Below are 14,556 nucleotides of genomic sequence, written 5' to 3' on the forward strand. Positions count from 1 at the left end.
ATGTTTTCTATATTTAATCCCTCCCTGAGGAGCAGTAGCATCCATGGAGTAGTTTCATTTTTAGTATGCGTTATATCCCCTCATATCACCTTTGACATTATCTGACATGTTTGTGACCCAATGCGACGCAGCGGTTGGACTAAACAGTGGACTATCGTCTTAAATGTACTATTCTTGTAGGTAATAGAGATGAGGAGACAGTGACTTAGCAGCTTAACACTCCAGTAAATGTTTGAAACAGCTGACTGACTCCGCTGCTGCTGTGATAAACACACCCTCAAGTGCTGATACGGACCCCCAAATCCCAATAGTCTCTTAAATGGGACATATCATGTTAAATCCACTTTTTTAGCCCTTAAATGCATTTTGTTGTATATTTAGATTGTTTAGAAGTACAGAAAAGTTCATATTAATCTCTTCAGGTGCTCCGTTGATATCTTTATTTTCTGTTTTGCTCATATTTTTCAATCTGTTTCGATTTTTCTATTCTCTATTACGTTTTTTGAACTATTACATCACAGTATTTGCAGCAGAACTGCCAAATTAGTTCATCAACTCCAGGTCCAACACTTCGAGTAATCCACCATTTTTATTTCTGGCTTTTATTTTGTAGTCCAAGCAGAAGTTACGAGAGGATAAGTCAAAATGTTGGGTTGTTGGATGTAGTAACCCACACGCTTCATTACACCGTCTCCCAGCATCAGAACCTTTTCAAAGTGTCTGGTTGAGTTTTATTTTTTATAGAAATGTACCACATCTGTGGATAAGGTCATTTTTGTGTGTGTGAAGCACTTCAATGATGACTGCTTCATCAACCTCCACCAGTATAAAGAAGGATTTACAGAAAGACTTTGTCTGATTGAGGGTTCAATTCCTTCTATCTTTGGAGACGATGAACAGAGCACTTCGGTAAGCTGTAAATAACGCTAAAAAGTGATGATAAGACGTCCCTGTCATTGTTTTGTTAGCATTAGCAGTTGCACCGTCTTCATATGTTAGTGCTGTGTGCTCGTTTTAGATCCTTGATAATATGGCCTACGTGATTTAATTTAAGTCTAAAGTTTTCATTAGTCATTTCATTTTGACGTTTTTGTCTTTGAAAAGACTGTATTAAAATGCATTTCGTGACGTTAGCTTGGCGCTAGCGTTAGCTCGGTGCTTGTGTTAGCTCACTTGTTAGGGTTCTGCAGGTTCATCATCTTCATTTTCATCTCGCTCCACTGGGTCAGACTCTGGCTGGAACATGTAAGGCTGGATGGACAAGTCTAACGTTGTTGACATTTTGTAAATAACGTGTGAATAAACTTTTTCTGCGCCGCTACATAGCCGTATCTCTTCTATCAAACTACAAAAACTTTTCCACCATTTTTATTCACTTTGAACCATTTTATTAGTGATTAAAACCATGATTTCCATCTTTAAGATGACTATAATAATAATAATAAACGTTCCTGGATAACAGTGGATATTATTCAGATGAATAAATAAATGTGGTTATCACAGATTCATAGAACAATGGACCATCATTTTACTGACTTTATGGATGGACCCCAAAAATCTCTCCAGGGCGCATGCACACACAACGACTGGCAGTGAGAGTTTGGCGTCCGTGTTTAAAGTTTATAAACTTGTTTTTAAATGTTTTTCACATGTTCCCCGTCAGTGTTCTCAGTGCTTTATCACCTGCTGCTGACAGCGATGGATGTATTTTATCTGCTGTGGCCTTTTCTCTTTCTTGCGCTGGCATGTGACGTGAGTCGGGACGTTAACCCGACGGGAACATGTACGATACGTGTGCTTCAGAGATCAGCTGTTACAACTGAACTGTAAGAGTTTATCTCGTGTGACACGCTACATCACAGCTGCCTAAGTTCATTCTGAAGGACTTTAACCATGGTTCCCATGGTAACTCAAACATCCAAACGAGGAAGTGAATTTCTACATTTCCTCAAATGTTTATAACCACAGTTTATATCCACCTGAAGGCAAACGCTGCTTCTGCTTCTAGCGTCATCTCTGATGTCATCATTCATAGACTACAGTCTATTTCACCTGATGCTCCTAACTTTATAATGTCTGATTTTAACCACGTTTCTCTTAAACAATCACTAACACACTTTTATCAATATGTTTCCTGTCCAACCAGGAGGGATAAAACTTTAGGTCATTTATCGACCAAGGATCTGAAACTGAAATATTGAAAGTCAAACAGAGATATAAGATGTCTGCTAATAACGATGGCTCAGTATGAAGACCATAGCAGCATCCAGAACACTCATACTAGCACACAGGTCACTGTAAACAGCTTTGCTACTGCCCTGAACTGTTTTTATAATGGTTTTAATATGTTTGATTTTAGTAAAGAAACCTGTGAACTGAGCCTTAAACTTCAGGACTATCAACACTTTCCAATAACACAGAGGGATGTTGAGAAAACTTTCTCATGCACTAAAGTAAACAGGAGTCCTGGTCCAGACAATATCTGTGCTCATTTATTTAAGTTCTTTGTAATTCTATTTTAATCAATCTTTAGAAACACAACATGTCCCTAAAGTCTAGAAGTCTGTTATTGTCCTGATCCATAAATCAAACCGTCTCCACATATGAAATGATTTTAGACCCATAGCCATGACCTCACTCCCAACGAAGGCCTTTGATAGGCTGGTGTCATCAGAACTATGAAATAAAACATGTTGACCCACTACAGTTTGTTTATAGACCCAACACTAACTCTGTCTAACCTGCTCCTTAAACATCTGGAGGGAACTAGAAGCCATGTCTGACTTATTTATTGATTTCTCATCTGCTTTTAACACGATTCAACCACACATTAGAATCTACTGAATGTTGGATGATTTTAACTAATGTAATAATGTTGTGAGCTGGATTTTAGACTTTTAACAAATACAACACAGAGAGTGAACAGGTTTTTATCAAACACTGTGTGATCTCCACACAGGTGTGTGCTATCACCTCTGCTTTTTATTCTCTACACCAGGGGTCTGCAACCTGTGGCTCTGGAGCCTCATGTGGCTCTTTGACTCTTTTGCAATGGCTCCCTGTAGCTTTAAAAAATAAATAAATAATTTTTACAGAGGGTATTGATTGATGAGTAAAAATAACTACAAATAAAATTATGATAAATTAGTTAATCTAAAAATAAATCACATTGTGCAATAACTCAGCCACCTTCTCACCTCCTACAACATCTAAAACCATCAACATTCCTTGCAGCTGCGGCGAACCTTAAGTTTTAAATCCCTGGTAAGATAACTAAACAAACAGACTATTCTGGAAGAAAATAAAGATTTTATTTGTGTGGTGAAAGATTTATTTAATTGCCAACATTAATAAACATTGATATGTTGCAAGAAATTAGCATGTCACATATGATCATGTTATCAAATTCAAGTTATTCCCTTCAAATCATTAACTCATAAAATTATTCGATACTATTTTAACTGTATAGAATTTTATACACTGTATTATCTTCATTGATCAGATCATTTTTCGGCTCCGGAAGGATTTTAATCCAGGCGAGATGAGGCAAAATGGCTCCTTTGAGAGTAAAGGTTGCAGACCCCTGCTCTACACTAATATGTGTCAGAGTACTTTTAAAAATGGGTGTATTTTAACGTATGCAGATACAGTGGTTGTTAGGACCATGGCTGCTCTGGAGGAGACTATCACTGATGAAATGTTCTGATGAATCATATCTGGAAGTTAACACTGTAAAAACCAAAGATATGATTATTGATTTTAGAAGACTAACAAAGATCAACCATGACATCACGACCATCAAGGGAGTCAATGTTGAATGTGTTCAATCCTACAAATACCTTGGGACCATCATTGATAACACTCTGAACTTTGAGGAGAACTGTGTGTAAAAGAGGTCACCAGCATCTTCACTGCTTAAAGTAGCTTCTACTCATGAACTATGATGATCCTGTTTTACAGTGTTTTTATTGAATTTGTTTGATCTTTTTGTCTGGTGTCATGGTTTAGAGGGTCACCTGAAGGACAGAAACAGACTGGGTCAGATAGTGAAATGGTCTAGTCGACTCATTGGTGAGTCTCTGCTGAACGTGGACTTCCTGTACTCTAGACAGTTACAGTGGATCACCTGCTCCATTACAGCAGATACCTCCCACCCTCTGTCTGCAGAGTTCCAGCTGCTTCTATCTGGTTGGAGGTTCAGGGTCCCAAGGAGCAGCTGTTCTTTTAAATAAGTTCTAGTTTTATTAATGTATTAATTAATAGTAGTTTTATCATTTTACTGTGATACTGTAATGATCTTTTAATTGATCAGTTGCTCCTCTTTCCTTCAGTCCTGGTCAGCCTGAGAGTACGATGACATGTTGTGAATTGTTTATTTTTGTCAGTGTTTTGTGTTTTTTTTAATGTTAATGTAGATGTCATCCTCTGTTTTTCACTGCTAAACAAATCTCCCTACGGGTACTAATAAAGTCACCTGAACCTCCCCTTTATCCCCCTTATAGATGGCCCTGTCTCCACCTGCAGTACAGTGGGGGTCCTGTTCTCTCAGACCTTTATTTTTGAAAAGGTGGAGAACCAGTGCTGTAGAGTAATGGTGAACGTAGCTGCCAGCAGGGGGCAGCACTCCCCACTGATGAGAGGATGTTAAACTGATACAAACCACCCTTACTCACGAGGAGAAGGTGATCCTGACATGCTGATTGGTTCTCCTCCTCAGGTGGGCGTGGACTACCGTAGATTCATCCTGTGTCCTGGAGGCTCTGAGGATGCGTCTGAGATGCTGAAAAAGTTCCTGGGCAGGGACCCCAAACAGGAAGCCTTCCTGCTGAGCAAAGGACTGACCCCCGACTGAGCCGACCTGCAGGAAGTGTCCCTCCACAATAAAAGCCTGATTAACCACACTGTAGTCACTTTATTTATTTACAGGGGATGGAAATGAACAACCAGAGAAAAGATGGAAAACCTGACAAGTTTAACCAGATAATCCTGTTATCCTGGATTTACTAATTCACCTTTAGTAAAACTCCCCTGAACCTCCATCAGCTGATCCTAAAGAGATCCTCAGAGTTTAATGAGAGAACGATAGATAAAGAAAGTCAAAGATTAGGAAACGAGAAACAGAGACCTCCCCCCCACTATAAATATTATGGATGATTAACAATAATGTTAAGAATATAAACTATAAGAACATTAAAGATAATATAAAAACACCTGACTAATAAATGTCCAACAGTTCAGCTCCAAACACGATGTTAGACTAAAGTGACACTAAAACAAGGTAAACCATATTTATATTAAACACACATGACCTCTTCATACTCTAATAACTCTATGATTTCTTTAATATACCTTGTAACAGAAAAATGCAATATAGTAGATAAATACGTTGTTATTGTCAATAAGGGTTTTTTTATATATATATATATATATATATTTTAAATAAAGACTTAAATCACTGGTGACTGAAGTCAATCACATTATGTATTTTAACAATCTGTCCTTGAAACATCTCATAAAACAATGAGAAACATCTAGAAATTAAAACTATGACTAATAAACTCAAGGCTTACAGAACATTAAATAATTATGAAATATAGATAACTTTTGTTAATTAAATCCACTGCTATTTAATCTCAATCTTTTTGTGTTGACGATTTCGTAAAAACAAATCGTAAAATGTAATGATTCTGTCACGTGTGAGTAAAATTACCGAAATGAAAGAAAAACTTATTAGCTTTCAGAAACAAGTGAAATATTAGCGAAGTAACGGTTATTTAAATTTACGTGTTCACCGAGATGCGTTCAGGGTCCCTGGGAACCATGCTAATTTAATTAACTGGTAAAATATTAAAAAACGTAATACAATTGTAAAATATCCCCGGACAAGACGTGGAAAGAGGTCAAACCTACGTGTGGTCACCGTAACCGAAATAAAATAAAGCTATTTCTGCTCTGAAAGTTCTAGTAAAACAGACACGACTTCAGTCGAAACTGAAGTTCTGAATTCCCACAATCTTCCGCGGGTCCTCGAAGCTTGTTTCGTCACGTGACCGCGGGTCCAGATCCAACATGGCGTCCTACAGGAGGAGGAGCCGCTCTGCTCCGGTTCTGTTGCTCTGTGTGAGTCTGTGTTTCCCACCGTTAAGAACCGAACCTGTGCTGAGCTGTGACGCCCTGAGGCCCGGACAATATCCTCTCTGTGAGCCGCTCAGTCTGCGCTCACTGCCGCTTAGCATTAGCTTAGCATTAGCTTAGCATTAGCTCACTGTTACTGTTTCTCTGACCGATAACATTCTTGGTCTTAAACGATGACGTCACCAGTTTACCTGGACGTTACATGCTGTAACATGAAGTCAGCGGCAGTGAACGTTTCCATGGTAACACATAAAAAAAGTATAGTAACCGTAGTAACAGGAAAGAAGTGTTTCCTGTTAGCATAGCATTTGTTTTTAATCATCTTTTTAATTATTTTATTAAAATTCTTCTGTGTGAATTAGAATCTGAACCTGTTTATCATTATTAATTATTTTAAATATGTCTGTGAACCACTTTGATCTACTAATGAAATTGGAAGAAAGTTTTATTGATTGATTGACATCTGTACCAACTGTTTTCTAATGGGAGGTTGTTACCGAGCGTTACCATGGTAACAAGACGTCAGTACTGCGTCCACTTGAATGTGTTTTTAGCATGTCGTTAGCATGTCGTTAGCATGTTCTCCTTCACTCTACCCACGTATCTCTGTAACGAACCAAAGATCGATGAAATCACTCAGGAGCCTGAAAACTGTACAGATGCCACAGCGTTAGGTGAGACACACACACACACACACACACATTGTCACGTTTTACATCAGTGCAGCTAAACATGAGAAACATGCAGAACAGCAGCTCTCCAAGACCACGTTTGTAAAGTGTGTGTGTGTGTGTGTGTGTGTGTCAGTGTTGTGTCTTCCTGCTCCAAACATCAGCTGTTTACTCTCTAACGGCTCAGAGTTTAAATTCAGTGGAGACGAGGTCGGATTCAACAAAACCATTTCCTGTAGGAATGTGTGAGTGAACAAACACACACACACACACACACTTTCTCTCTCTCTCTCGCACACATTCTTTCTCACACACAGTGTGCGTGTGTGTGTGTGTGTGTGTTTCAGCAGTGGTTACTACTCATACAAAGTGGCCGTAGCTCTGTCTCTGTTCCTGGGATGGATCGGAGCTGATCGCTTTTATCTGGGATACCCTGCTCTAGGTACACACACACACACACACACACACACACACACAGTGACACTTTACTGTTACTGTTTCAGGTTTGCTGAAGTTCTGTACAGTTGGTTTTTGTGGTATTGGGACGCTCATCGACTTCATCCTGATCTCCATGCAGGTGTGTAACAGCAGAACTAAGTAACCCCCCCCCACAGCTACATGTGCACCTTTGCTCTTCATAGACAGTAGAAGAAGAATAACAGAGGCGTGTGGTGAGGTGCTACTAAACCAGATTGAAAGAATACAGACACAATCTACTACAGTAGAATTAAAGTTACTGGTGTAAAAATGTACTCGAGTAAATGTTTTCCAGTAAGAGAAGAATTGCTATCTTTAGTATGAAATGCATTCAGTATGTGATATAAAGTCTATAAAACATTCTAGATGGAATGTCAAAAACTTTGATTATGAGTCACGTTGGTGCAGCAACTAAGATGTCTGCCTGAGCAGACTGATTTATGGTTTTTAATATGAAAAACAATCCTTAGTGGTGAAGAAAAGTGCTTGTTTCAACTGTTTTAATGTCAGTACTTAGTAAAGCTTGACATCTAAATACTTTAAAAAGCAGAAGAAGACGCTGCAGCGTGCTGGTTGGATGTATGGAGAAGTTCTTCACAGTAGTTTTGAGAATAAGCGACTGCAGTGTTTCAGTTATTAAACAAACTACAGTAGAGCTGAATGTAGCGCTGACGACCGTACAGGAGGAAACATCAGAGCAGCTGAAATGCACAGGAACATCAGCCTCTGAGGCTGGTTCTGATTGGTTGTCTGGATCAATCAACGAAGGACAAGGTGATTAATGCAGTTAAAGAAAAGTGAGGGTTTGTTTCCTGGTGGAGCAGAAAATAATGAAACCTGTAAAACACAGATTACATGAGTTTAATGTGAGACACGTTGGCTTTGTCTGTGAACATCAAATAGAAGAAATCATAAGAATATCAGTTTGGTCTTTACAAGACAAGTATAAGAAACAGAAGGAAGGATTGTGTGCATTGAGGCCGTACTAGAGGGAATGAAGGTGGTGGTGTGTAATTTTTATCATCAGGTTAATAAGTCATATTGTTCTGGTTGGTGACTTTAATGAAGTTCATAGAAAGCTCCTCACCTGACCAAGGAGAGGAAAGTTCTACACATGTTGAGAAGTGATGTAGGACTAATATGGAGGTCAACTCATCCAACTCTATGTTTTTCTCACACTGTCACTAAATATAGACTTTGAGTCGATCCTCTGACCAATCCCTGCTATTCAGCCCCAATAGAAAGAACCAATCAGAGGCCTTCATGTCCTCATCATGTGACAACGTTCCCATGGAGACACATGATGATAAAAGGCATGTGTGTAGTTGTGTGTAGCTGAGTTGTGTGTTCTTCACAGATTGTGGGTCCAGCTGACGGATCAAATTACATCGTTGACTTTTATGGAGCTCGTTTGACTCGACTGTCAATCAACAACCAGACGTTCAGGAAGCCCCACCTCCCTGTGTGACTGTGTGTGTGTGTCTGCTTGTGTTGCCATGGGAACACTGATATCTATTCCTTGTTTTTGAACACGTGACTTGTGCACAGTAAACACGTGATTGTTTTGTTGTTTATTTATGATGTGTTTGTAAATAAAGAGTTAAAGGATGATTTTGTAAAGTTTGAGTCTCAATCTGTGTTTGTTTCTCATAAAGTTAAAAACATGCTTTTATTCACCAAAGGATTAAATGATCCTAATCTGTACATACATACATAATTGTGTGTGTGTATGTGTGTATCACTGTGTGTGTGTGTGTGTGTGTGTGTGAGGTGTGAAGTCTCTGTGGTGCGTTCAGGTGCAACCTGCAGCTGTTGGTTTTCACACTTTAATGGATGGGAACATTTTTTTTGACTCGGGTCGACCTGAAGGTAAACAAATAAAATTGTGTGTGTGTGTGTGTGTGTGTGTGTGTGTGTGTGTGTGTGTGTGTGTGTGTGTGTGTGTGTGTGTGTGTGTGTGTGTGTGTGTGTGTGTGTGTGTGTGTGTGTGTGTGTGTGTGTGTGTGTGTGTGTAGCTGCAGGAGGACAGTAACCAGTAACTGCTCCTTGTCAGCAGGGAATCAGAAATCACACACATGTTTACCTTTAACACACACACGGTGACACACACAGTTTATTACAGTGAAGTTAAAAACAATAGAAAACACTTATTAATCCATCAACCAAACCTTTAAACTGCTGTAAAGTCAATAGTGAGTGATTAGTGTCAGAGAATGAATAAATAATTCATTACTAATTAATTGTACCAACATTCCTGAAAGTTTCTGATGTGAAAGAAAAAACTGTTTTAAAGATTTATTCTGACTTGGTAACTTATACTTTTTCTGTTTTTCTGTTTGTCTCAAAATGCTTTTGTAAAGAAATGATGAAACACGTGATTAATAATTTATGAAATGTTATCATCACTTATTCATGAAGGAGACCTTAATTTTAATCAATCAGTGACCTTTTGACCTCTGGTGACACTAAATAATCTCATTTGTATGAAACATTATTATAAACCAACAAAGACAAGGTGTCTCTATAATCAGGTAAAGCACATTGATGTGATACTAATTAAGGCTGCAGTATGTAGAATCATAGGACGCTCCCCCTCCCATCCTGAACTAAACATGCACAATGTGGAACTTTCTCCACTAAGAATAACTTTATCTGTTATTGGACAGTTTTATGAACACGTGTCACTTCCTGCTGTGAGGACAGTAGAGGCTCACAGTCACAGCTGATCTTCAAACACTAGTAGCTGATCATAACCTACTGTCCGATCCAGAACACACATCAATGTTTGACGAGCGGCTCCAGCTGCCAATAGTAACGCTTCAAACAGCTCATGGTACCGCCCTGTTTATAGAAAGATCTCTGATTGGCTGAAGTCCAGCGTGATGCTCCAATATAATAAGATGATTATGAATTTATGACCAAATAACACAAAAATGTACATACTGTAGCTTTAACTTGCTTTTCATGGTCATGCTCCCTCTCACTAAATCAATTCCACGAACCAGAGGTTGGGAACCACTGTTAAAATACTGAAGCCCGTGTGTGTGTGTGTGTGTGTGTGTGTGATGACAGCAGGGGGCGCTGCTCCATCACACGTACACGACCATATAAGGACAGAGAGGGTTCCTCTGAGGAGTCACATGACTTTCAGTTACAGAGATGCTCTCAGCACACACACACACACACACACACACACACACACACACACACACACACACACACACACACACACACACACACACACAGCTATTGGAGCAGCTTGTGATGATGATGATGATGATGATGATGATGATGACTAACCTGTTCTCTCCTCCCATCCTTCCACTGACCAATCCCGTCTCACGGTGAGGGGAGCCCATAGATGACGTCACTCACTGCTGACTCACCGATCACATGACCAGAGATTCCCACCAAAACACTTCCTGTAAACACACACACCGACCCAGAGTGTGTGATGACATCATAGACTTTAACTCAGCTGATATCAGACTACATTCCTCAACAATGACCTCATCCTGTGTGTGTGTGTTTAATATCACACATTTCTGTTGAATTATTTCTAGAATTAGTGTTTGATCTTGTTTTTTTATTGTGTTATGTTTTGTGCACAAAGCGAGTGATTTACCAGCTCACATATTTTTAAATAAATGTATTTATTTATTTAACTGAAAGTAAAAAATTAAAATACTGTTATTTGAGATCATGTGTTTATTTAATGGGGGTCACTAAATAAAGCACGTGGTGCAGAGGCGTTCGAGACTAAATCAGACCAATCAGGGAGCGGTAGAGGTGCGTGGCCCCGCCCACAGGCTTGATAAAGCGGAGCAGCGACTCTGATCCACAGACGGTCCCGGTAACCGACCGTTAACGGACGCTTTGATCTGAGACGCTTTGATCTGGACTTTATCACTTCATCATGACTCTGGAGGAGGTTTTTGGACCGAACAGAACCGACCACAGGTCAGTGATAAACATATTTATATATGAATATATATTTATAATCTGCCCATGCATGTGTGTGTATGTGTGTGTGTGTATATAAATACATCATATGTAAAAACCTGTACATAATATTTTATAACACATACATAATAGTGAACCCCTATTTTATTGTTATTTAATTGTATTGTTTTGCACAACATAAATGTTATTGTTTCTAATGTAAACATTGTTCTATGTCTCAATATTTAAACTAGTTTCTAATATATATAATAAAATAAAACGTTTTAAATGTCATTATATTTGTAACTCATCTAATGCGCGTGCGCGTGTCCGCAGGATGCAGGCGGTGAGCCGCGCGCTGGAGGAGCTGCTCGTGGCCGCGCAGCGCAGGCACTGTCTGACTGTGGGCGTGTACGAGTCCGCCAAGCTCATGAACGTGTAAGTACGCGCGTCCACGCACGTTCACGGCTCCGTGCTCGCTCCCGCTCTAACACCCCTGTCTCTGTTGGCCCCCAGGGACCCTGACAGCGTGCTCGTGTGCGTGCTCGCGGCCGACGCAGAGGACGAGTGTGACGTAGCTCTACAGATCCACTTCACTCTGCTCAGCGCCTTCTGCACCGACAACCACACGCACATCGTGCGCGTGTCCGGCCTCAGGAGGCTGGGACAGCTGCTGGGGGAGGGGGAGGGGGGGCGGGACCTGCACTGTATCCTGGTCACGGTGAGGACACACCCCCTCACATGCTCCTCCCACAGAGGACAGTCACACACACACTATGGAAACTGTTTGGTTTAGATCTTAGGTTCCCAAAGTGGGGTACAGGTACCCCCAGGGGGACGCTAATTGTTATAGAGCAGGGGTCCTCAACACAGGGCTTGTGGGCCCCAGGTGGCCCTCGAGGACCATGTGAGGGGCCCTCAGCAGCTCTAGTCTAGATTCAAACCCACAAATATAAATAGTTATTAATTAGTAAAGTTAAATATTGCTGATAAGGTTTTAGTATTTCATCATCTTTAAATGTTTATTTTCAATAAAACATTGTAACAAATGCTGTAAGTGTTTCAGATCTGCTCAGTAAAATGTAATATACAGTATAATATTCTATTCTATAACCAGTATACACTGATGACTGTGTTATCTGATGACTCCTCCCCCACAGAGCCCAGCGGTCCATCCTCTGCAGTGCCCCGCTCTTCAACATGTGGGTAGCTTCTGTGAGCAGAGCAGAGACCAGAACCAGTGGGTCCCCTTTGTGCAGCTGCAGGACCGAGCTGAGCCGGGCCAGACTGGGCCGGACCGCTGAGAGGAGGCGGAGCCTACCAAGCCGGACCGCTGAGAGGAGGCGGAGCCTACCAAGCCGGACCGCTGAGAGGGGGGTGGAGCCTACCAAACCGAGTTAAGTGGCGTCAAAAAGAGCCGAGCTGGTTCACTGTCGCTGAGGAGGAGGAGGAGGTCCAGGTCCAGGAGGAGGTCCAGGTCCAGGAGGAGGTCCAGGTCACAGAGTTCTGGTCCAAGGTCTGTGGTGAAAGCTTTGGGTCGAGGCCCTTCAGAGGACACCAGCTGAGCCACATGTTGGACACAAGCTTCCATCCTGTTGGTTACTGAGGACTCCATCAGCGTTGCCATGGAAACAGACTGTTCCTCACAGCTCAGAGTGACTCAGCAGAATGATCCAGTCCTTCCTCACGTTCCTCCAGTGTTCCCAGCAGGGGGCGTGTCCTCATGGACACACACACACACTTCCTGTAAAAAAAAAAACCACATCTGGGACCAGATGTTAGATTTCCTACCGTTGAGCAGTTACTAGTTGGTGTTGGACATGAAATGTGTCCACACATTTATTCTTATTAAATATTGTTATTATTAATCTGGACAGTGTGTAACTGTTATATTATTATTAACATGTAAAATGTTTGAAAGTGAATAAAAATCTGAGCTAACATTAGATCTAATAATAGTTAGCACTAAACATATACAAATGTATATCTATAGTTAATGTACATGATCAGAAAACATTCAACAGCTTAAAATCAATAACAAACACAATCTATGGAATCACAGGAGTGCCAAAATGAAAAGAAAATACATGTGGAAATATTAAGAGAATCAATAATAAAAAATATACAAATGTAATCATATTATTTTTCACATTGCTGTTACTTCATGACTCAAGCTGTCAATAAAAACAAAGTCAAAGCAAAGACCCGCCCCCAGCCTTTCTGTCCAGGCTGACGCTATGTATTATGTTATGTAATCAGTATACAAAAAACATGTAACTGTAATCTGTGACAGTATATTAAAAAAACATGTTATCAGATTACAGGTTGGTTTTTTTTCTATTGTAAAAACAGGAATTACATTTTAAAAACAAGCAGAATATACATTAGTGCATCAACACAGTGCACGCACACGCATTGAGACACTTCACGATAGTTCACTACAACAAAAGAACACGTAAAACAAACTAACAGTGTTGTAATGACATGAACAGCGCGATTTTAATAATCTGTCACTGAGTACGTGTGTTTTATGTTTCTGTCACGTCATCACTGTAGTACCGTGGGAACCCTACACAACAATCTGAAGCACGGCACGTATGGTGTTATATTTGTGCCACAACTCTGCTGTCAGTGCACGTCTGAACTTTATCACGACTGTAAATGATCTGTGTTATAAAGATTATCTCCGGTCTAAACTAACTTCCTCTCTCTCACTCGTGTGTTTATAGTACGTGTAGCTCGGGTGAGGAGCTGTGTAGTGAAATAGATATAGATGGTGCTCTAGCGCCCCCTCACACCCTGAGGTCAAAAGCTGAATAGGATGTCAGAGTTACTGCCCTCTAAGGGTTGAACGCTGCTATTACAATAGAATGTTTCTATTGGCTGACACAGATTATTGTGACCATTGAGCATCACCAAATTTCACTGTTGGCCCTGCCCCTCCTATAAAAGCTGAGAGGAGGGAGGAGGGGTTCCTCCAGTTACAGCCCTCAGTGAGCATTGATTGACTATTAATGAGGAAGTTTAATGGTCTTTGTGAAATGGCTGCTGTAGCTGTGATATTAGTAAATCTGAGCTTCTATAAAGATCAGATTCTGGTCTAATCAGAGTGCGTGCGTGTGTGTATTCCCGTCTGTCTCTCTGTGTGTGCGCGAACGTGTATTTACTCATTGCTGTGTGAGTCTTCCAGCCTGAGTGGGTGTGTCTTATTGCATCAGGAGCCCTGCCCATAATTGAGGCGTTTTTTGAGTTTCCCCCTTAGTGGCAGGTCAGCAGAAAGCAGGCGTTCAGTTACAGTGTAGAGGTCTACCTGGAGAGCTACGTGTAGCTA

General features: G+C 40.6%; 3 protein-coding genes across 4 annotated transcripts in view; all 3 read left to right on the plus strand.

Annotated features, from left to right (window-relative positions):
- The window catches only part of thop1 (thimet oligopeptidase 1), a 30,830-nt gene extending 25,929 nt beyond the window's left edge, over positions 1–4,901 (plus strand). The window contains exon 14 of the mRNA XM_028443536.1: positions 4,718–4,901. Within this exon, the coding sequence (XP_028299337.1) occupies positions 4,718–4,852 (135 nt within the window). The 3' untranslated portion in view covers positions 4,853–4,901. The remainder of the gene's footprint in view (positions 1–4,717) is intronic.
- Positions 4,902–6,046: 1,145 nt separating this feature from the next.
- tm2d1 (TM2 domain containing 1) lies at positions 6,047–8,903 on the plus strand. 2 transcript variants are annotated; one of them, XM_028443539.1, is made up of 6 exons: positions 6,047–6,188; positions 6,736–6,809; positions 6,943–7,051; positions 7,154–7,248; positions 7,310–7,383; positions 8,641–8,903. In XM_028443539.1, exons 1-6 carry the CDS (start codon positions 6,070–6,072, stop codon positions 8,749–8,751), a joined length of 582 nt encoding a protein of 193 aa, XP_028299340.1. In that variant the 5' UTR covers positions 6,047–6,069; the 3' UTR covers positions 8,752–8,903. The 2 variants fall into 2 exon arrangements, with proteins under 2 accessions (XP_028299340.1, XP_028299341.1); XM_028443540.1 differs by having other exon boundaries at positions 7,157–7,248.
- Positions 8,904–11,104: 2,201 nt separating this feature from the next.
- On the plus strand, positions 11,105–13,925 carry LOC114461457 (growth arrest and DNA damage-inducible protein GADD45 beta-like). Its single transcript, XM_028443541.1, has 4 exons — positions 11,105–11,243; positions 11,562–11,663; positions 11,742–11,946; positions 12,386–13,925. Exons 1-4 carry the CDS (start codon positions 11,200–11,202, stop codon positions 12,527–12,529), a joined length of 495 nt encoding a protein of 164 aa, XP_028299342.1. The 5' UTR covers positions 11,105–11,199; the 3' UTR covers positions 12,530–13,925.
- The last annotated feature ends 631 nt before the right edge of the window (positions 13,926–14,556 follow it).

Source organism: Gouania willdenowi, chromosome 4 (assembly GCF_900634775.1).
Source record: "Gouania willdenowi chromosome 4, fGouWil2.1, whole genome shotgun sequence".
NCBI lineage: Eukaryota > Metazoa > Chordata > Actinopteri > Blenniiformes > Gobiesocidae > Gouania > Gouania willdenowi.